Raw genomic sequence first — 23,139 nt, 5'->3', positions numbered from 1 at the left:
CAGGTGCACATTGTAATACCCATTACTGCATATACCTACCTGTTGTTCACTGTGCACCCACCCACCTACGTGAGTGCACGCAGTGTCACTGTGCCTGTCCGGTACCTGTCTGTGTGTGACAGTTGCACATTGTAATACCCACTGCATATACCTACCTGTTGTTCACTTCAGTGCACCCACCCACCTACGTGAGCACACGCAGTGTGATATACCACTCCGTGCATACCTGTTAACTGCACCTGTGTGACTGCACATTGTATTATACCTGGCAGTCAGTGCATGCCTTTCACTTGAATGGATGGCAGACTTGCCCTCCATAACAGATTCTCATTACAGGTAGTACAGTCTATCAGTGTTCTACAGCAGGGCCTCGAAAGTCCTCCTTTTTGTCACTACCTCGGGACGTGCATGCCATGCCTGCTGCCTTCCTTGGATGTGTGGTAGCTGTTCCTGCTCCTTTGCCCACAGTGTGCCTGCTGCCTTCCTTGGATGTGTGGTGATGGTAGCCATTTCTTAGGCTCCCACTCTGGACCAGAATTGAACCAGGATTCCCCGACCATTACCAGTGGTCACTCACAATGGCGGACTTGCCCTCCATAAGGCCTCTTGCACACTGCAAGTGATTCCGATTCAGATTCCGCTTTTTAATCAGTTTTTACATCCGATTCCGATTCCGATTTGCAGTGTGCACTGCAAATCGGAATCTGAATCGGATGTAAAAACTGATTAAAAAGCGGAATCTGAATCGGAATCACTTGCAGTGTGCAAGAGGCCTAAAAGAATCTTGTTGCAGGTACTGAACAGCAAGCAGTACAAGTATTTAAAAAAATAGATGTAAGCCTTAACAATGGTAAAGAAAGAACCATTGAAAGTTGACAAGGCAGTCAGACATTACCTGACATCACAATCTCGCCATGGTGTGCACCAGTCCAGCACGGCCGTCACTACGCAATCAGCTGTTTGCGGTGCGTTACACAGTGAGTTTGGTGTGTCAATGTGAAGCAGTACTCTAATTACACTCCCTGATTGATGTATACACATGCAAGATGTTTTAAAGCACTTTAGGCCTGCAATTTAGCATTCAATGTGATTTCTGCACTTAAAACGCTGCTTTGCATCAAATCCAGATTTTTCCCCCGGGACTTTTGGCATCTATCCCACTCATCCATGCCCCCCTCCAGGTGTTAGACCCCTTGAAACATATTTTCCATCACTTTTGTGTCCAGCATAAATGTTTCTATTTTTCAAAGTTCGCCTCCTCATTGAAGTCTATTGCGGTTCGCGGAAGTTCGCGCTAACCGAGCTCTTGGCGGAAGTTCGTGAATCGAAAATCGGAGGTTCGGGCCATCTCTACATAGCAATGCCTTTTAATGTTGTGGGGGACGATTAAGGTGGACATACATGTCGATTTTTTTTTTTTGCATTTCATAATTTTGAAATTTGTTATCTATTACCACAAATTACCAAATCGAATAACTCTTAATCAATTTCGGAGTGTTATTTAATTGTAAGGTTGCTCAGGGTGGTTGCAGTGGACAATCTTCATCAGGTTATTGCGGGGGAGTTGGTGGGAGATTCACTGCCACACAGTGTTGTTCTACATCAAGCAGTACAATGCTAGAAGTTTGATCAATTCTAAATCAGATTTCTGCTAGAGGGAAATGAGGGGAAGGTGCCAAATTATATCCCACTCATTCAATGATCTGCACAAAATGATCTCTAAACAACACCACGGGGACACCTATAGTGATGTACAAACAAGATGTTCTCATTCCCTGTTGTAAAGCGGCATGTTCTTTATTAACACATGAGTGGCAGACAGTCACAAGTTCCACCATTTCAGACTGCGGGGGTCTTTAATCATGGAGCCACGTATATATACATAGACAATTAGCAAAGGGGGCTTAGCTAATTCCTGCACTCTGATAGTAATTGTTCACCCTTCATAGGCTCTGACCCTATGGGGGTAGGGATGTAAAGAACATTACATTTTCAGTTCGTGAACACGAATTTACTGCAAAAGTTTGCGAACCGCCACAGACTGCAACGGGCAGGCGAATTTTTAAAAACTTATAGGGACTGTTTCTGGCCACAAAAGTGATGTCAAAATTATTTAAAGGGGCCTAACACCTGGACCGTGGCATGCCAGAGATGGATCCATGGCAAAAGTACCACCAAACATTACATAATTGATGCAGTCATGTTTTTAACGCTATAGGGCAGAAATCACAGTACATTCCTAAATTTGTGGAATTAAGTGCTTTCAAATGTCTCCCATGCGTACATGGTGATAAGGTATTTGCATTGGTTTTGTTCAAGAGGTTAAAATATTGGATTGTCAGCTTTTATATTTTTAAATTATTGTTTACTTCTCAAACTGCATAACACCATCATATAGGTTGGTTACAAACATTAATTACTGTCAGGGATCTTTTACAGTACATGCAATTCCAATTTTGATGTGGAATCCAGATTGTAGATCATTGAAGAGAGAATTAGTAGTGATGTGATGGGCTAGGTTTGAGTAAAGGTGGCACTCAAGTAGTTTGAGTAGTTTGGAAGAAAAGGGGAGGAGAGATAGGATGGTAGTTGAGCAGGGAAGAGGGGTCAAGAGAAGGTTTATTAAGTATAGGTGCGATGAGGACTTGCTTGAGTGTGGAAGGAGAGAGAAAGGTTGTTAAGGCCGAAGTAATAGTAAAGAATAGGTGAGTAATAAGTTGAGAGAAAATGGGGTCAAAAGGGGATGTAGTGGGATGAGACTTAGAGATGAGGTTGGACACAGTGAGTTTAGATAGTAGTAGGATGCAATTTTACCACAATTTTAATGTAAGTCAATGGGAGTGTGTTTTTAAAAAGGAAAACGGATTGAAAAGCGATCTGCAGTGTGTCTCTGCCCTCACTCCACCTTCTGTTCTGCTGCTGAATGATTTCCTGTAGTGATGTAACAGTCATTACATTTTTGCCTGGATTGCTATTTTAATTATAAACTGTCTGCTCAGGTTTTCCTGCAGTCCAGATACATTGTGACAGTTTAATGCTTGTGCTCAGTATGACCTAATTTTTTTTTTTTTTGTAGTTTGGTTACATTTAAGGTTAGCTACAGCTGAGGTGGAAGCTAAGGGGGAGATGTGGTGGCTTCATTAACCACAATAGTAAGAATGTCCAATATAATGTAAGAGTTCTTTGCTATTTCTATATTGGTTGCTACTTCATGACTCAGATCTGCATATTTTAGTAGTTTGCAACTTTTGTAACAAAGAGTTACATAGGCTGAAATAAATGTATCTTTATATAATAATTTAGTGTGGTTGCCAACATTGGTCTAATCTGAAAATAGGGATAGGAAGTTAGATAACTATTTAACCACCACTGCCTTTTATAGCACAAAAAAGCTTTCTAAAATTAATGTTTAAGGTAACTGGCTGTGGGAGCATTGCCTGTTATATTAAGGAAACACAGCAAAGGGTTCAATGTGACAAGGCAACCCAATTCATTATTCAAAGTCTATCATTTGCTTCCAGTAAGCTAGAGTAAAATAGGGCAGTTTTAACTGAATTTGAGCAGCTAAAGTACAGTAACTGGTGTCCCAGACATTTGGAAATGTGATGTGCCACATCAGAGCCATATATGCCTGGTGGAGCATATACATCAGAGTCATCCTGTTCCTGACACACAGGGACACCAGTCTGGGAGACCTAACAGGGAGACTAGTCTGGGGGACATCACAGGAAGACCAGTCTGGGGGACATCACAGGGAGACTAGTCTGGGGGACATCACAGGGAGACCAGCCTGGGGGACATCACAGGGAGACCAGCCCCTCGGGACATCACAGGGAGACCAGTCTGGGGGACATCACAGTGAGACCAGTCTGGGGGACATCACAGGGAGAACAGTCTGGGGGACATCACAGGGAGACTAGTCTGGGGGGCATCACAGGGAGAACAGTCTGGGGGACATCACAGGGAGACATCACAGGGAGACCAGTCTGGGGGACATCACAGGGAGACATCACAGGGAGACCAGTCTGGGGGACATCACAGGGAGACCAGTCTGGGGGACATCACAGGGAGAACAGTCTGGGGGACATCACAGGGAGAACAGTCTGGGGGACATCACAGGGAGAACAGTCTGGGGGACATCACAGGGAGAACAGTCTGGGGGACATCACAGGGAGACATCACAGGGAGACATCACAGGGAGACCAGTCTGGGGGACATCACAGGAAGACCAGTCTGGGGGACATCACAGGGAGACCAGTCTGGGGGACATCACAGGGAGACCAGTCTGGGGGACATCACAGGGAGAACAGTCTGGGGGACATCACAGGGAGACATCACAGGGAGAACAGTCTGGGGGACATCACAGGGAGAACAGTCTGGGGGACATCACAGGGAGAACAGTCTGGGGGACATCACAGGGAGAACAGTCTGGGGGACATCACAGGGAGACATGTCTGGGGGACATCACAGGGAGAACAGTCTGGGGGCCATCACAGGGAGACCAACCTGGGGGACATCACAGGGAGACCAGCCTGGGGGACATCACAGGGAGAACAGTCTGGGGGACATCACAGGGAGACTTGTCTGGGGGACATCACAGGGAGAACAGTCTGGGGGACATCACAGGGAGACCAGCCTGGGGGACATCACAGGGAGAACAGTCTGGGGGACATCACAGGGAGAACAGTCTGGGGGACATCACAGGGAGACATCACAGGGGACATCACAGGGAGAACAGTCTGGGGGACATCACAGGGAGACATGTCTTGGGGACATCACAGGGAGAACAGTCTGGGGGACATCACAGGGAGACATCACAGGGGACATCACAGGGAGAACAGTCTGGGGGACATCACAGGGAGAACAGTCTGGGGGGCATCACAGGGAGACCAGCCTGGGGGACATCACAGGGAGACCAGCCTGGGGGACATCACAGGGAGACCAGCCTGGGGGACATCACAGGGAGACCAGCCTGGGGGACATCACAGGGAGACCAGCCTGGGGGACATCACAGGGAGACCAGCCTGGGGGACATCACAGGGAGAACAGTCTGGGGGACATCACAGGGAGACCAGTCTGGGGGACATCACAGGGAGACCAGCCTGGGGGACATCACAGGGAGACCAGTCTGGGGGACATCACAGGGAGACCAGTCTGGGGGACATCACAGGGAGACCAGCCTGGGGGACATGTTGGCTTCCTCCCACTCCCCAGAGTCTAGGCCTGGAGTAAGCGTACGTACACAAAATATTATAAAAAGCTGCATGCTGTAATAAGGCCACATACCTTGTTCAAACCTCATTGCAGGGGAGAATCTATTGGGGATTAACTACTTGTATCAGGATGCAAATGCACACAAAATTTGAAAATAGCTATATAGGGAATCAAGAGGGTAATTTAGGTTAAATTTGAATGATTGAAATGTTGATCAGTCCACAACAATCAGCCTTTTCCAGAATCCAGTGAAGTCCAGGTCTGTCAGTTCCTGTAGGTTTCCATTCTTACATATGGGGGTAGTGAAGCCTCAACCATCCATATACAGATTATTTGTTCAAGAGACCAAATCATTAGCTTGGTTCAGAATGTTATTTTGCATTGAAGCAGCCCCTGTGGTTCTGATGATAACCTCTAGGAGTGGCTGCCATTGACCATTTGATGCAGGAAAATCCAACCACTCCGAGTTGTGTAGCCCTTTCAGGATAACTTGACCTGTGATTTTTAGGCAAGAAGGGACCATGGGCAAAAATGTATGTGGGGCACCTTACATTGTAGTACTACACTGCTACTGACTGTAGGGTTGCTGTGACCCACAGTCCATGATCTAGGAGCCTCTAAGGAGTTTGGTGCCCTGGGAAATTGCTGGTTTACCCCATGCAAGCTTTGTGCTTATATCTTGCTGAAGATACAACATATGAGCAAAACTCATATGACACTATATAATGGACAGTGGGCTTTTTATATATAGCCTTTGGTTTAGGATTTTTTTTTTATTTACCAAAGACTTGTCTAAGCAAACTGGAAGACATGAGCTTTAGCGTCAGTTACTATCACAACTAATGAGTTCATATTGCAGACACATAACATCATTGTTTCATTGTTAGTAAAAGTTGCTGTTACTATAAAAAGTCTTTTCTGTGCTCATCACGATGTCACACTGTAATTTGCTTATTTATAACTATTTCATCTTGGTGGAATCTCATGCTACTATTAAGCCATGTTATAATGCACGTCTTTTATATGTAAAAAAAATGTACACAAGTAGTTAACTAGAGAGCTTCCCTATTCTGTACAACAGATGAATATTTCTGAAAATAAGAGGTGTATACAACTTTGCACAGCATTTATTGAACCTGATTTACAAAGTCTTCTCTAGAAATCTCAAAGCATGAGGATATCATAGGCGTCTAGCAAACATGGAATACTTTTCCTTATAAATCATCTGCTATTCGGTAGTAAAAGATTGCCTTGCCTGAGTCCTTTCTAAATGACATCTGGACTAAGAGGTGTATGGAGGCTGCCATATTTATTTAGGTTTTTGTTTTTTAGTTTTTAAAAATCATTCCAGTTAGCTGTCAGCCCTGCTGATCCCCTGCCTCTAATGCTTTTAGCCATAGACCCTGAACAAGCATGCAGCAGATTAGATGTTTGTGACTGAAGTTTGACTGGATTTGCCACATGCTTGTTTCAGTTGTGGGATTCAGATACTATTGCAGCCAAATAGATCAACAGGACTGCCAGGCATCTGGTATTGTTTAAAAGGAAATAAATATGGCAGCCTCCGTATCCCTCTCAGTTCAAGTGCAGTTTAAAGCCCCTTTCCAGGCTCAGTTATTGTAAATGATATGCCTCCACCTAGTAGTAATTTATTATAAGTATAGACAGACACAGAACATTTACATTGCGCTTTTCTCCTGGTAGACTTAAAGCACCAGAGCTGCAGCCACTAGGGCAATAGCAGTGTTAGGGAGTCTTGCCCAAGGTCTCCTACTGAATAGGTGCTGGCTTACTGAACAGGCAGAGCCGAGATTCAAACTCAGGTCGCCTGTGTCAGAGGCAGAGCCCTTAACCATTACACACCCAGTCACCACATTGTTTAAAAGGAAATAAATATGGCAGCCTACGTATCCCTCTCAGTTCAAGATGTTTAAAAAGCGCAGACATTTTCCGTGTTTCTTTAAGATGACAAGAAGACTTCCATTTGCAGACCTCCAGAGAGCCTGCAGTCCAGTCCAGGACAATTAATCTAGCACTATGGTAGGGATTAGATTCTGATCTCCTCTGAGCGATATCAGTGACACAAATTGTTCATTGTACTCTATGGAAATTGTCAGTGCTGTATAAATGTATAGTAATAGATAATTCATATTCCATTGAAGATTTCTGGAGATGACAATGGTCCACGGTGTCCTAAGTGTGTTCTGTGCTTCAAGTTTAGGACTACAGTATTATAGAACACATGTAGCAATAGCGTAGAGCTTATCAGTAACCTAGTTTCTTCTATTGCAGGGTTCAGCTGATTCCTACACAAGTCGTCCATCGCTAGACTCCGACGTGTCACTGGAGGAGGACCGGGAGGCTGCCCGCCGCGAGGTGGAGAGGCAGGCTCAGGAACAGCTTGAGAGAGCCAGGGTATGTCTGATAGCAGAAGCACTGCAGGGGTCTGGGGGTACCACCAATGGTATACATATCACTGTGGTACAAGCAAAACCCACTGATCTACACCAGAGTGCTACACTCACTCTAGGGTTTCATATTAAGATATTTTTCCTTTAAAGAGCCCCAAAAGACACATTTCTACACCAAATATGTAGGAATGCTATCCTTATCAGTGAATTCCAGCATGCTATACAACTAAAAATCCACAATGAAAGACCATAAAGGTGGCCATACATCGGGCGACTTGGTGGCCAATTGACCATCCAATAATTATAATTTGATTGGATGAAAATCCAAAAGCATGCCCGATCGATGATTGGACCAATTTCAGGCAGAAATCCGGCGATTTGGCGGCCAATTGACCATCCAATAATTATAATTGTATTGGCTGAAAATCCAAGAGCATGCCAGATCAATGATGTGACCAATTTCAGGCCGAAATTGGTTGCATGTATCAGTTAGACATGCTGCAAGATGTAGGGCCAACATGCTCGATCAGGCGCATGGTGGTAATGGTGTGTGATATCGGGACAAGCGATGAATGCAACGTAACTCCCGGGGCTTCCCCCCCCTCATGTAAAATATGTCCCGTGCAATTATACCTGTTGGTGTCCACCGCTGGCCCCACCTTCGTACTGCCTCCTATAAACCCACTCCATGTGGTTGCCGGTGTATACGTGGGCGCGTGTGTGACGTCAAACCCAGGGGCACATTTTACATTAAGGGGTACAGCGCCGGGGGTGTCAGATGAGGCTTCACAAGGCCTATTCCTGAGAGATTTCATGTTGAAATAGATCAAGTATCAGCTTGTAGTGTATGGGCAGGCAACACAATGCACCAAGCTAGAGGCTTGGTATACACAAGTGGTTCTGGATGCATGCCTGGCTTAGGGGGCGAAAAGGGATAATTTGCATATTTTGTAGTGGTGCATTGTGGGTAACCACAAATGTTCACTTATAGCTGAATTATTGCAAGTTTCCTTCTGTTTTAGGCTAATTTCACACCAGGACTTTGCGTTAGAGGGGGCGTTAAGGTCGCATAACGTCCCCCTAACGGAACGCCTGGTGGTGCTGGATCTGGACGTGACGTCAGAGTGAGCCGCGTTGTGCAGCTCACTCTGGCATCAGTGATGCCGTGATGCGCACTCTTGTGTGCATGCGGCATCACGTGGTCCCGCCGGCCAATCGCCGCACAGAGTGGCCGCTCCAGGAAGTAAACACTGCACGTCACAACGTGCAGTGCATATTAATTAGCCATGTGCCTGGCCGCTCTCCGCTCCTCCACAAGATTACTGAGCATGTGCAAGCAGTCTAACGCGGTTCAGCCGCGTCTAAAGTACTGCATGCAGTACGTTGTCTTGTGACCCAGCGTTACAATGTAACGCAACGTGGGCACTGTGAACAGCCCCATTGATTTTTCATTACTGTGCGGTGGGCTGCGTTACAGGCTGCTCTAACGTGCGCCTGTAACGTCCCACTGTGAAACCAGCCTTAAGAAGGCAAATTTCACCAAGCATTAAGGCCCATACACACGTTGGATTTTTCAGAACGACAGGTCGTTTGAACGTCCCGTCGTTCAGTCGTCCGCACGCCAAATCGGGCGTATGTACAGTCCGTCGTTCGGGTGATAAGACGGATTTTGAGCGATCCGCCAGGCGGATCGCTCAAGACCAGTCTTATCACCCGAACGACAGACTGTACACACGCCCGATTTGGCGTGCGGACGACTGAACGACGGGACGTTAAAACGACCCGTCCAGAAAAATCTGACGTGTGTATGGGCCTTTATAAACTCACTAAACACTTTATTGGGGGCAATTGTACTCCCACTTATTTATGCTATTATCTGCTCCGTGATCACTACACAGCCCTCCCTTATGATAATTAATGCTGTAGAACAACAAAAGAAACAAAGCATTCCCTGTGATCATACCTTCAATATAAATATAACCAAGAAGATAACAGGGGAGCCACTGGCCTATATTGGTGTCTGGGGATGAACTATAGCAAACACTAGCATACATGCTGGTTAGTGACTGTCTTGTGCTTGAAACAATAGGTTGTAATTCTCAATCTTGGCAGCCCAGGGAGATAGCGAGCCAGGAGCTGCCTCACACAGCTGCTGAGAGGAAGGAGAGCTGACATCAGTGTAATGTGTTGTGTTTAAGGTAATTAGCAGGAGCTGGATATTGCTGGATATTGCTCTTTGAAAGCACAAAATGCAGGAACACTACATAGGTAGATAAGGTTTATTAAAACAGTCCTAAATTATAACAATTGTTACACAAACACTTAAATCGGAATAAAGGTATGATTACCAGCCCAGGACAGTTATGGAAACTGTTGTTATCAAGGTAAATGTTGATATCTTTTGATATAAAGTACCATAGGTATTGGGCATGCTTACGGTCCATGCATGCACAGCAGCACAAATCTGCTCATGTACAGAGGGAAAATCTGTGCACGAGTGGCTTCATGCCACTGGAAAGACATGGACCATACTGGCAGTGCGGTTGTGCTAGTACACAAGCATATTGGACAAGACCTTGTTGAATATGCTTAGAGGGACCCAGAGCTGAAACGGTGGGCCACAGGACGATCGAGGAAGCCTCTGGACTACCCAGAGGCTTCCCTGTACTGAGGTAAGTATCTATATTTATTTTTTTTGCCGCTTCAGGATAGGTATGCTTTAGGCCTCTTTTAAAGGCCCTACAGCTAAAATGTAATATTCACATTATAAAACATAGCAATTATACCTAGCTCTACTGATGTAAGTGAACAGCTTAAAGGGAACCTGAAGCGAGCAAAATTATTGCCAATGAATATTACGTACTAACCTCACCATCAGTTCCTCTCAGAAGCTCACCATTTCCTTCTTACAGTGATCCCTTCCAGTTCTGATATTTTGTCAGAACTGAAATATCCTAGTTGCTGTCAGTTACAACTTAATGTGCAAGGTAATGTCCATGTTTCCCTATGGCTCAAGTGGGCAATATTACAGTTTAACAGTATGCTGACCAGGAAGCTGTTATGGGGTAATGGCCATTTTTTAAAATGGATGATGGAGAATTCCATTGATCACAGTGGACAAAAGGGACACAGGAGAGGAGAAAGAGATTGAGGAGTAGACTACACATGAGGTAAGTATGACCTGTGTATGGTATTTTTGTCTTTTTATTTTCAGTTCAGGTTCTCTTTAAGGCTTCTTTTTCAGGGGCAGTTGATAGGCAGGGAAATGCCTCTCAAACTCTCACAACTGCTCACTGCTGCCTGGTAACTGCTCGCTGCTGCCTGTTAGCTGCTTGCTGAGCACACAGTTCAGCTGCCTGTGGAAAAGAGGCCTAAGGCATTGTTCACATCATAAATTGCAATCGCTGACGCCAGCGTTTTGCGATTTTGTGTGCAATTTTTTTTACCGCATCTCGGCGCTTACCTAAGCGTTACCTTTTTTTGTACCATGCTTTTCTAACTGCTTTTGCAGAACAATTTGTTTTTTCACTTCCTGACGTCAGTCAGGAAGTGAACTCTTTGACCCGGAAAATAATAAATACAATGTATTTATTCTTAAAAGAGCTCGGGAAATTACTATGCAAAGCGCTTTTTCAAGCGCTTTGCGATTTCCCTATACCTTCCATTAAGACAAATCGACCCAAAAGTGGTACAGGCAGCACTTTGGTGAGCGGATCAGAATCGAACCGCTCATCAGTGTTGCCAACTCATCCCTTTAATTACTGACACATCTAAGTTATACAGGTTCTGGGGCGATTTGCACATAATCAGTGCCTTAACTGCATCTAGCTAGCCACAAAACCTGTATAAATCATATGTGTCAGTAATTAAAGGGATGAGTTGGCAACACTGCCGCTCATATGTGAACACTCTGATATGGAATCATTGCACCAGCACTTTTAGGGCGATTATGAAAATCACCGGCGCTTAAAAAAAATAAAAACACCCTTAGTGTGAGCAAGCCTAAAAATAAATTAATTTTGTGGTCTCTGCACCTAAATGGAATCACCCAGACTTGGCATATCAGACATAAGTAAACTATTCAATCTGATTATGCAGTCTAGATGTGAATACTTTTATGTATCTCGTTTTTGGATGTTATTAGAAGATCTTTCATATAAAATAACGTATTTTTAAATCCTAATGATTCTCTAGTTATGCATGTTGCTAAGTACCTTATTGTAATTTAGTGTCATTAATTAATTGAAGCAGAGGCAGATAATTCTCCAGCTCTCTCTTCCAGCTGACCACACCAGAATCAGCAATTGGAAAGTGCTTGTACAGGAAAGTCAGATGGAGCGGATGCTAGCTCAGGCCTGTAGGGATTTTCACAGCTCTATTCTACCCATACTGGAGAGGAACCTGCTGAGAACTATTTGTAGCTGAATCAGCAGGATGTCTCACTGCGCAGATCTGAGCTGTCATATGGTATTACTTATGAAAGGTTTTATTTAGCTTGTAAATTGGTAAGTATTGCCATGGGCAATCTGATCTACCAGACAAGAGTGTGTAGACCTATATTGCCACTGGGAGCAGCATGAGATCCTACAGCGATCAAGGTCATCTCCAGTTTCACGTGTGGACAAATATAGCTATGGAATAAAAATTAATTGAGCTAGCACTATCCAAAATTCCCATAATCCCCTTCACCCGTTAGACATAGGATCATTGTTACAGAGAGCGCAGAGATTTATCATTTTACTATGTTCTCGTGTGTATTTTGTAACTCACTGTAGCGATAACTCCCCTGAGTGAAATGAGAAGAAATCAATGTCTAGACAGTAATGGTAACGATAGATTCCTTTCTGCCCATTGTAAATGGACTTGTAATTTAGCTCTGGTGTAAACAGTCATTCACTAAGCTAAAGTGAACTGGTCATTAATACAAAAAAATCATTAAAATGTTTTTGCAGTATCTTTACATTTGAGCATTTTAAAATAGTGGCCAGGGCCAAGTCTTAACAACTTATATCTTCTATGAGGATCATTTGCCAATACCTATTGCAATACATGACTTGCTTTAGGACACTAAAGTGGGAAGTATGGGTCAAACGAGAGCAACCCTTATCATGCATTTGCTAATATGTGTAACTCATTTATAATGACTGTTAGGCCTCTTTTCCACAGACAGTGAAATACCTCTCAAACTCTCACAACTGCACACTGCTGCCTGGTAACTGCTTGTTCCTGCCTGGTATCTGCTCAATGCTGCCTGGTAGGCAGGCCTCTTTTCCACAGACTTTTGAGCTGCGTGCTCAGTAAGCAGTTACCAGGCAGCATTGAGCAATTATCAGGCAGCAGCAAGCAGTTGTGAGAGTTTGAGAGGCATCTCACTGCCTATCAACACCGTGGACTGTTGATAGGCAGTGAAATGCCTCTCAAACTCTCGCAACTGCTTGTTGCTGCCTGATAACTGCTTACTGCTGCTTGGCAACTGCTGGCTGAGCACACAGCTCAACAGTCCGTCAAAAAGAGGCCTTATTGTGCAGATCTTGTGAGCATGATGTCTGCAGAGGAGGGGGTGTGGTGGGATGGAAGGGTCAGACAGCAGTAAGGCCTCTTTTCCACGGACTGTTGATAGGCAGTGAAATGCCTCTCGGACTCTCACAACTGCTCACTGCTGCCTGGTAACTGCTCACTGCTGCCCGGTAACTACTTGCTGAGCACACACCTCAACAGTCTGTGGAAAAGAGGCCTAATAAAGGCAACAGGGTGTATGTAGTTTGGGGGTGGCTCAGCTTGGAAGAACTCCAAGGTTATATGGAGATAGGGATGGTCAATGAGATGGAAATAATTCCAAGTTGATGCAGAACTATGCAAATATGTTTGGCAAATTGATGCAGCTTGAAAATTCACCAGCTGAACCCTACCTCAGCTCCACTGGATTGGTCGATTTTTTTTTTAAGCTGCATAAATTTGCGTTAAAAATTGCATAATTGTGCATGAACTCTGCATTATTTGCATCTTATTGACCACATTCACATTTAATCTCCATATAAAATATTGTATAAAGTAAGTGTCATATACATATGGATATTCACGTTAGGGAATTAGTGTCTCAGTGTTAACCAGTTATGTGGATTTCCACAAAACAATGCACTGTTGGTGGGCCTTGAGGTCTGGGTTAGCAAACACTGATAAAGTCCAAAAACTCACCACCAGGTGCAAGTGCTAATAGATCTTTTGCCCAAAATGCAGGGCCGGATTTGTACTTTTTACCGCCCTAGGCCAGCAATCAACAAACCGCCCCCCTCCCCTCACCACCACCACGTGTGTACACGGAAACACAATATTATATCACCGATTGTGGGCTCCACTGAGGACAGTCAGTAACATGCCTGTAAAGTGCTGCAGAAGATGCCACTGCTATATAAATACATAATAATAATTTGATAGGACATTAAACTATGACAGGGATTAGATTGTGAGCTCCTCTGAGGACAGTCAGTGACATGACTATGTACTCTGTAATGTGCTGCAGGAGATGTCAGGGCTATAAAAATACATCATAATAATAATATGGTAGGACATTACACTATGACTATGGTAGGATTAGAGTGTGAGCTCTTCTGAGGACAATCAGTGGCATGACTATGTACTGTGTAAAGTGCTGCAGGAAATGTCAGGGCTATATAAATACATAATAATAATATGGTAGGACATTAGACTATGACTATGGTTGGGATTAGATTGTGAGCTTCTCTGAGGACAGGCCAGTAACATGACTATGTACTCTGTAATGTGCTGCAGGAGATGTCAGGGCTATATAAATACATAATAATAATATGGTAGGACATTAGACTATGACTATGGTAGGATTAGAGTGTGAGCCCCTCTGAGGACAGTCAGTGACATGACTATGTACTCTGTAATGTGCTGCAGGAGATGTCAGTGCTATATAACTACATACTAATAATATGGTAGGACATTAGACTATGACTATGGTAGGATTAGAGTGTGAGCTCCTCTGAGGACAGTCAGTGACATGACTATGTACTCTGTAAAGTGCTGCAGAAGATGTCAGTGCTATATAAATATATAATAATAATATGGTAGGACACTAGACTATGGCTATGGCAGGATTAGATGGTGAGCCCCTCTGAGGACAGTCAGTGACATGACTATGTACTCTGTAATGTGCTGCAGGAGATGTCAGTGCTATATAACTACATAATAATAATATGGTAGGACATTAGACTATGACTATGGTAGGATTAGAGTGTGAGCTCCTCTGAGGACAGTCAGTGACATGACTATGTACTCTGTAATGTGCCGCAGGAGATGTCAGTGCTATATAAATACATAATAATAATATGGCAGGACATTAGGCTATGACTATGGTAGGATTGGATTGTGAGCTCCTCTGGGGACAGTCAGTGACATGACTATGTACTCTGTAATGTGCTGCAGAAGATGTCAGTGCTATATAAATACATAATAATAATAATATGGTAGGACATCAGACTATGACTATGGTAGGATTAGAGTGTGAGCTCCTCTGAGGACACTCAGTGACATGACTATGTACTCTGTAATGTTCTGCAGGAGATGTCAGTGCTATATAAATACATAATAACAACAACATGGTAGGGCATTAGACTATGACTATGGTAGGATTAGATTCTGAGCCCCTCTGAGGACCGTGACATGACTATGTACTCTGTAATGTGCTGCAGAAGATGTCAGTGCTATATAAATACTTGTGGGGGGAAAGGAGAGAGAGAGGGGGGTGAGAGAGAGAGAGAGAGAGAGAAAGTGGAGGAAAGGATAGACGGCATATGATGAGGAATTAAGACAGACAGGGAACAAGATGAGGAAGAGGGTAGGAAAAAGGACAGAAATAGACCTCAGGATGAGAGAACAAGAGAGGGGGAATGAGATCGGAGGAAAAGAGTGGAGGAGGGAATGAGACGTTAGTTAGGCATTTGGAGAGTTACTGGGAATGGGTAATAAATCAGGCAAGCTAAGACAAAACATTCAGCAGCATCTGGAAAGTCGGCTTATCTATACAGCTACTGGCCTCCGTTACAGGTCAATGTGAAAGGAGGACTTCTGACACATACCCCATGTCAACAATGACGCTGGGCAGCACCTGGAACTGCAGAGTTGAGCGGCAGTGGGGACCAGGGCCGGGCCGAGGCATAGGCTGGAGAGGCTCCAGCCTCAGGGCGCAGTGTAGGAGGGGGCGCAGAATTCATTCAGCTGTCATTCCTAATTGTGTTTGAAGCAGGAAGAAATAAGAAAAGGGGATACATAGCAGTGACTGCAAGCCAGATAACTAGATATTAAGGTGTTGGGGAGGTTGTGGGCCCTGTGGCCCTCTTAGTCTAATAGCAATCAGTGTGTGACAGCTGGGGTGGGAGGGGTGGAGGGGCGCACTTTGATGTCTCAGCCTTGGGTGCTGGAGGACCTTGTCCCGCCTCTGGTGGGGACAGTGTATGTGGGCTAATTAAAACAAAGGCAGCCAGGACCAGGCTTCCCCTAGGGTGATCCCGACGCCAGTGCCACCCCCTTCTCCCATTCCCCTCCATCCTGTACCTTCTTCACTGTCTCCGGAGTCCTGTCCACGAGCTTCCCCATCACATCCAGCAACCAGAAATCCCGCCTGCAGTCACTCACCACCAATCAGTTCCCAGCACCAGCCATCCACCAATCTCTGCCCAGCTTTGGCACTTCCTCATGCTGCCTCCTCAGCAGTGATTGGCTGACACTGAATATGGGGGCGGAGGGCAGAGGGATTACCAGTGACTGACAGGACCGATTTAATTTTGTGACAGGAGCAGCAGCCACATCAGAGCTGCAATGATGTGGCTGCTGCTCCTGTCACAAAATTAAATCGGTCCCTGATTTATGCTGCCAGCGCCGCTTATGCACACACAGACATAGTACTGTGTGCAGTGCAAAGCGGGGGAACTTTGGGGGTGGCTGCGGACAACATTGCCGTTATTGTGGGGCTGGCATGGATTGGACAGCTGTTAGGACACTGCCTGCTTGTTAACCCGCCCCTCCCTAAGCTCCGCCCTAGTCCCAGGCCTCTGAGGCCTGCCCACAAATCCGGCCCTGCCAAAATGTCTCTCCTCCTTTTTCTCAAAGGGAGGAGAGACAAGAAAGTCAAATGGCAGCTGTGGACATCTGCAGCCCCCACTTAACTTTGCTCTTCCCCTTGAGAAAGTCAGGAGACAGTGGCGTAGCTAAGGAGCTGTGGGCCCCGATGCAAGTTTTACAATGGGGCCCCCCAAGCACTCTATACATAGCAATTGATACGGTGCACCAAAACCTGCCAATGGCAACTACAGAGTCAGAGGTGCAAGGAAGGGATGGTAAACAGTTTGGTAATGATTACCACTATTCAAAGTATCTATAGAAGTGATTATTATGAGCACAGGACCAATAGAGAGCTAATACTGTAGTTGAGGGAGGGCCCTTCGGGCCCCTCTGGCCCAAGGGCCCCGATGCGGTCGTTACCGCTGCACCCCCTATTGCTACGCCCCTGTCAGGAGACCCTGGAGAGACATTTTGGGGTAAGGAGTTCTATAAGCCCTTACACCTGGGGGTGAGTTTTTGGCCACACATCCAGCTCCACACTTGTCCGTTGGAGGCCATACCTTTGTGTATTCAGACTCATATAGTGACTGCTACACTGCCAGCCTCTACATGCAATTTATGCTGCTTCTAAGGGCTCTTTTCCACGGACTGTTGATAGGCAGTAAAATGCCTCTCAAACTCTCACAGCTGCTTGCTGCTGCCTGGTAACTGCTCACTGCAGCCTGGCAACTGCACACAGTTCAACAGTCCATGGAAAAGAGGCCTTAGGGCCAGTTCACACTACATAAGCTTTTTAAGTGCTAGTGATTTGAAAAGCTCTTGCTAATGCAGTGCTATGGGGGATTTTTACAAAATCACATCGCTCCAATCAGAACACTCACATAGGATAACATTAGCTAGAGCTTTTAAAATCAAAAGCTCTTGTAGTGTGAATTAGCCCTTACTGTGAGTACTCCACAGTTAGAGGGCTGGTGCACACCAAGAGCGCTTCTGAGCGCGTATTTAAAAACTCCAGCGCTTTGAAAAGCGCTTGGCTAACGTATTCGAATGGGGTGGATAACGCCAGAGCGATGTGATTTTCTCCCAAAAGCAAACGCGGGTCCTGCAGCATTTCAGCTGAATTCTGAGGTAGTTCAGCCTCAATGTTAAGTATAGGAAAGTGGAAAATCACTCTGAAAAGCGTTAGAACAGAGCAATTTTTCAAGCATTTTTGTTACAGAAAGAAAATGCGGCAAAATCGCTAGGCATAATTAGAAAATCGCTAGGCATATGCCTAGAATCTCCTAGAAAAATCACTTTAAAAAGTGCTGAGCATTTGAGAGTAGGCTAGTGCTTTTTGGTGTGCACTGGCCCAGAGTGCCAAGCCTTAGGTCCACCTGAACTGTGGCTCCTTATCTATACACACTTTACCAAGTTGCTATATTGCACTCTACCCTTCATATTGTGGCTGACACACTACATACATGTCTACATGATTTACAACTTGACTTAACCCAAACTGTTTTGAACACTGAACTCATAGTGGATATTCTGGTTTCTGCATTCTGGTATTCTCGTGAGGTGAAATTATTCATTGTGGATCTGCATTGATTTTTTCATGGACAAAGGGCTGATAGTCCCAAGAGGGTTCTATGGAGCTATTTACACTTATGCTTCCATGTTGGATTAACTTCTTCTAGACTGCATGCTCAATGAATTTTGCATTATTTCTGCAAGCTTGTATTTGCTTGTATTGTTTGGTACAGACTAACCAGCAAGCTCATGATGACCCAGAAACTCATTGGAGGAGTGTAAGGGGCTACAATGGTCCTAAAAGCCCGCTTACTAAAATGATATGGAAAACAAAAGTTTGCTTTCTTAAAACAGAAAGAATTTGCGATAATTCAGGTTGGAGTGAGCTCCGAGATATCTCCCAGTGTATCACTGCTGAATATATGCAAATTAACCATTGTTGCCCTTAGAAGCTAAACACACCCAGGTACCTCTGGGTGTTACAAGCCCTACTCCATAGAGGCATATTAATCCATGCCATGCACTGATAAGGATCAACCAATCCAAAACAGTCTGTATGCATGTTGGATTAGTATGGCTCTGTACAAATTAACAAGATGACACATCATTGCATTCCAGTGGTTCTGGAGGTGTGTTTAGCTTCTAAGGGCAACAATGGTTAATTTGCATATATTCAGCAGTGCTGCACTGGGAGATATCTTGGAGCTCACTCTAACCTGAATTATAGCAAATTCTTTCTGTTTTAAGAAAGCAAACTTTTGTTTTGTTTGAAAATTCAAATCCGCTATCCAGGAACAGGACAAAAATTATACTTTATGCAGTTGTTTGTACTGTAAATCCATTTCCGCTAAAGCTCCCACATCAAAAACCTTCAAACCAACAGTCTGAAGCCAAACTACAAAGTACCACCTGTTCTCTTATACTTCTCCAGTTGTAACCTGAGATATAATAAGACGACAGTGACAAGAATTTTATACCGGCTGTCAAAATAGTAGCTTTCTCATTATGTTCATTTGCTTCCCTAATTTATTCACATTTTTACAAGTCCATAGGTGTGTTACTAATGGTGGTAATGCATACAACCATTTAAACAGTTTAGTAACTTAAAAATGTTTTCATTTAGCATCATGTTTTGAATTGTTACATATGTCCCTATAGTTACCAATCAAATTCAACCCTAACAAACAAGAGATTCAACAGGAACTTGAATGTTTGTTATACATAAGGAAATGGATATTAGAAGGTTTGTTGTCTCTTCCTGTAGCTCAAACCAGTAGCATTTGCCGTTAGAACCAATGTCAGTTACTGTGGTGCACTGGATGAAGAATGCCCGGTCCAGGGATCTGCTATCAACTTTGAAGCCAAAGATTTTCTACATATTAAAGAGGTTAGAACTTGCTTTTCCAAAAGTCATGTAACAAATATCTAGTGAGCTTTATCAGACTGAGTTTTTGAGGTCACACTTGTAAACCAGGCTATGAGAATGCACATGGCACTTGAAGGGCACAAAGCAGTTTCTAAACATCAGGACATCTTAACAGAAATTAAAAATGCACAGTAACAATATGTTTTGTTTATTTAACTTGCGTATTATGCCGTCTGGAAAGTTTGGCAGCTTTTTTGTTAAAGTCCTGTTTGATCCCCCAGGAAGATCTGACCATTTTTGGCTTGACTTTGCACTGGGTCCTGAGTCAATGCGATGCCCCATTCCCAAGTTTGGGGGACTGGTGTCCCCTGCACTTTGCTGCAGAGAGCACAGTGGAATTGAGTCTCCTGTCCATGCCAGTAAGATAGAGAAGAGACGAGGGTGCATAGCTGCACTGTTCCTTCATCTGTAATGAGACCCAGGGCACTTGACATACGTTTTTTAGACACAGATTTATGCTGCGAAGGAAGAAGACCTACCGGGTGTGCTGCTTATCATCATGTCGGGTTCGTCCCGTATTTATGCACTTTATGCAGCCAAGTTCAGGGGACATCCCTCCTTCAAAACCCCATGAGCATCATACCAACTTGGGACCTGGTGCAACAGAAAGCCGGAACTTTTAGCTTTCCAAAAATGTTCAGATCTTCCTGTGGGAGCAAAAAGAACTTTAACAAAAAGCTGCCAAACTTTCCAGACAGGATAATATATAAGTACCAAAAAAGAATATCCTATTTTAGCTTTTATTACTAATCAAAATATTTAATCCAGGCTGCCATCATGTGCCACATTGTGCCACATGAATTAGTCTTCTGGCTGCAGCAAAGCATACTGGGAATTGTAGTTTAGTCAGAAAGGGCAGGGAGAAGTGTAGAAGAGAGTAGCATCCTTTCAACTCTTCCTTTAACATGGCAGCTTACGCATTCACATTAAAATATAAGAAAGTGCAGGAAAATGAAAGGTAAATAAGCCAGAACACTGCTGCAGATTACCATTTGGATACACTGGGTGAGGCATTGTGTTTGCTCCTGATTTTAAACTTTATGTGATATGTGCTTTTAAGATCCCTTCAAAATAAGCCATATCGGTCAAAGTAGATATTTTATCATGCAAAATCAGGTAGATTCAGGACTGTTTATGAGGGGCAATATAATTAACTTATATTTCTTTGGCATTTTATTGGAAAGTACGTATGTTGTTGAAGACTTGTCCAGAATGAAAGCACCATGAAAAGAAGCTGAGGGCACCATGTACAGAATGTTAATAAAGGGGGTATTTACTTTTTTAGGGTAGAACATTTTTTAATTATATTTTGTTACTCTCCAGCTAACGTGAAATATAACACATTAACATTATAACTTAGCACATCATTATTTTCTCACTTTGACAGAAATACAACAATGACTGGTGGATCGGGCGGCTAGTGAAAGAAGGGGGAGACATCGCCTTTATACCAAGCCCTCAGAGGCTAGAGGCCATACGACTAAAACAAGAGCAGAAAGCCAGGTGAGTTACACTGACGTGTGGGCTACGTCCCGGGGTGAGGAAATATTGGGATAGCAGCCACTACTGGGGCCTAGGCACTGGGTAGTGAATTTCTGACCTTGATCTCCTTCCCCACATTATGTCAGCAGATACCTCCGCACTGTGCGTCTAGCAGTGCAGATTTTCACACCTATAGCTTTACCTTTTTAGAATGTGTATTCTTAAATAATGGTGTGTTTTGTATCTAGGCGGTCTGGTAACACCTCTGGTTTGGGAGATATGGTCTCAGGAAATCGGCGTTCGCCTCCCCCATCTATGGGTAAATATTTTACCTTACATTGTTTTTTCAAAAGTCAACATTTTGATTACTTAAAGGACCACTATCTCAAAAAACTGTAAAATTTAAAATGTATACATATTCCTATGTATAATATGTACAATTGTTCCAGAGCAAAATGCACAGTAAATTACTTTTTAGCTTTGTTGCTGTTACTTACACTCCAACCTGAATTATCGCAAATTCTTTCTGTTTTAAGAAAGCAAACTTTTGTTTTCCTTAGTATTTTAGTAAGGGGGCTTTTAGGACCATTGTAGCACCTCACACACTCCAATGAGTTCTGGTTCATCATGAGCTTGCTGGTTAGTCTGTATCACTTACAGTAGGTTGTAAAAAAAACTGACAAATCTGACAGGTTTTGGACTAGTCCATATACTCATGGGGGATTCTCAAGGTTTTTTTTCCTTTATTTTCAAAAGCACTTACTAAATGACAGTTGCTCAGTCCAACTGACAAAATAATGTGCAAGCTAGTAGGGATGCCAGCTGACATCTTTGTATAGATCTTTTCCAGGGAGTGTTTTTATATAGAATAAAGGGAATACTGAGAAAGTATCACCATGAGGCTATGGGCTAGTCCAAAACCTGTCTGATTTTTACTGCCTAATGTAAGTGACAGTAACATATGAGAAAAGTAATTTATAATACATTTTACTCTGGGAGAAATATACTTCTTTTAAGTATGTGTACACATGCATTTTACATTTTACAACTTTTGACTATAGTGGTCCTCTATTATTATTATCATTGATTTATAAAGCGCAAGCATATTCCGTGGCGCTGTACACAATAAGAAATGCACATGGGGTACATAATAATACAGACGGTAAACACCAATATACCAAATACATAATTGGAGACAAAATACAGAATCGATACAAAATACAGAATTGGTAACGACAGTGATAAAAGTGACATGATGAATAAAATGTATAATGAATTCCAAGACACAAAAGGGGGAGAGAGCCCTGCCCTTGCGAGCTTACAATGTAAAGGAATATAAAAATGTGTTACATAAGTACAGTGGATGAGTTAAGGGATAGACATCATCCCTTTTTATAGCTGCTGTAGTATGCAACATAATAAGCTGAACTAAAGTTTTTTTCCATTTGCTGCAGGGTAATGTTGCCATAGAAACATGACACTAACCCAATTCACAGCCGAGAGAAGCCTTCCCGGTGGATTGGGGTTTCAGCCAAGAAAGATCTTTTGTTCAGCAAACAACAAAATCTTGCAGCAGCCAGTTGGCTGAAGCAGCTGGTATCATATGCATGGGGACTTATAGTCTAGCTTGATTACAGGAGAGGATAAGTAGGGTGATGTCTGCTGTCCTGTACCAGTGTGACCTATCAGTATCATGAGAGAGGCATGGCCATGCTGGGGTGTAAAGCTGCAGTGTAGGGTCACATTTATAGGATATGCTGTTCTGTGTTGTCAGGCAGGCTGTTTAAAAATCTACTGGCAGGTAAAATCATTTCACTCGTACTGCATTTCTTAAAGAGGAACTCCAGTGAAAATAATGTAATAAAAAAGTGCTTCATTTTTACAATAATTATGTATAAATGATTTAGTCAGTTTTTGCCCATTGTAAAATCTTTCCTCTACCTGATCTTCATTCTGACATTTATTACATGGTGACATTTTACTGTTGGCAGGTGATGTAGCTGCTGCATG

General features: G+C 43.6%; 1 protein-coding gene across 6 annotated transcripts in view; it reads left to right on the top strand.

The window, feature by feature from the left end:
• The window catches only part of CACNB3 (calcium voltage-gated channel auxiliary subunit beta 3), a 292,862-nt gene that overhangs the window by 237,733 nt on the left and 31,990 nt on the right, over positions 1-23,139 (top strand). For 4 of the 6 annotated variants that reach the window (XM_068265200.1, XM_068265199.1, XM_068265201.1 and 1 more), the window contains exons 2-5: positions 7,507-7,629; positions 19,486-19,608; positions 21,035-21,150; positions 21,378-21,448. In XM_068265200.1, the coding sequence (XP_068121301.1) occupies positions 7,507-7,629; positions 19,486-19,608; positions 21,035-21,150; positions 21,378-21,448 (433 nt within the window). Of the gene's footprint in view, positions 1-7,506; positions 7,630-19,485; positions 19,609-21,034; positions 21,151-21,377; positions 21,449-23,139 lie in introns of those variants that run through there. The other 2 variants (XM_068265203.1, XM_068265202.1) reach the window with 2 other exon arrangements.

The sequence above is a fragment of the Hyperolius riggenbachi genome, chromosome 2 (genome assembly GCF_040937935.1).
Source record: "Hyperolius riggenbachi isolate aHypRig1 chromosome 2, aHypRig1.pri, whole genome shotgun sequence".
NCBI lineage: Eukaryota > Metazoa > Chordata > Amphibia > Anura > Hyperoliidae > Hyperolius > Hyperolius riggenbachi.
The sequence above is the reverse complement of the archived record's forward strand: the minus strand, read 5'-3'. Positions and strand labels throughout refer to the sequence as shown.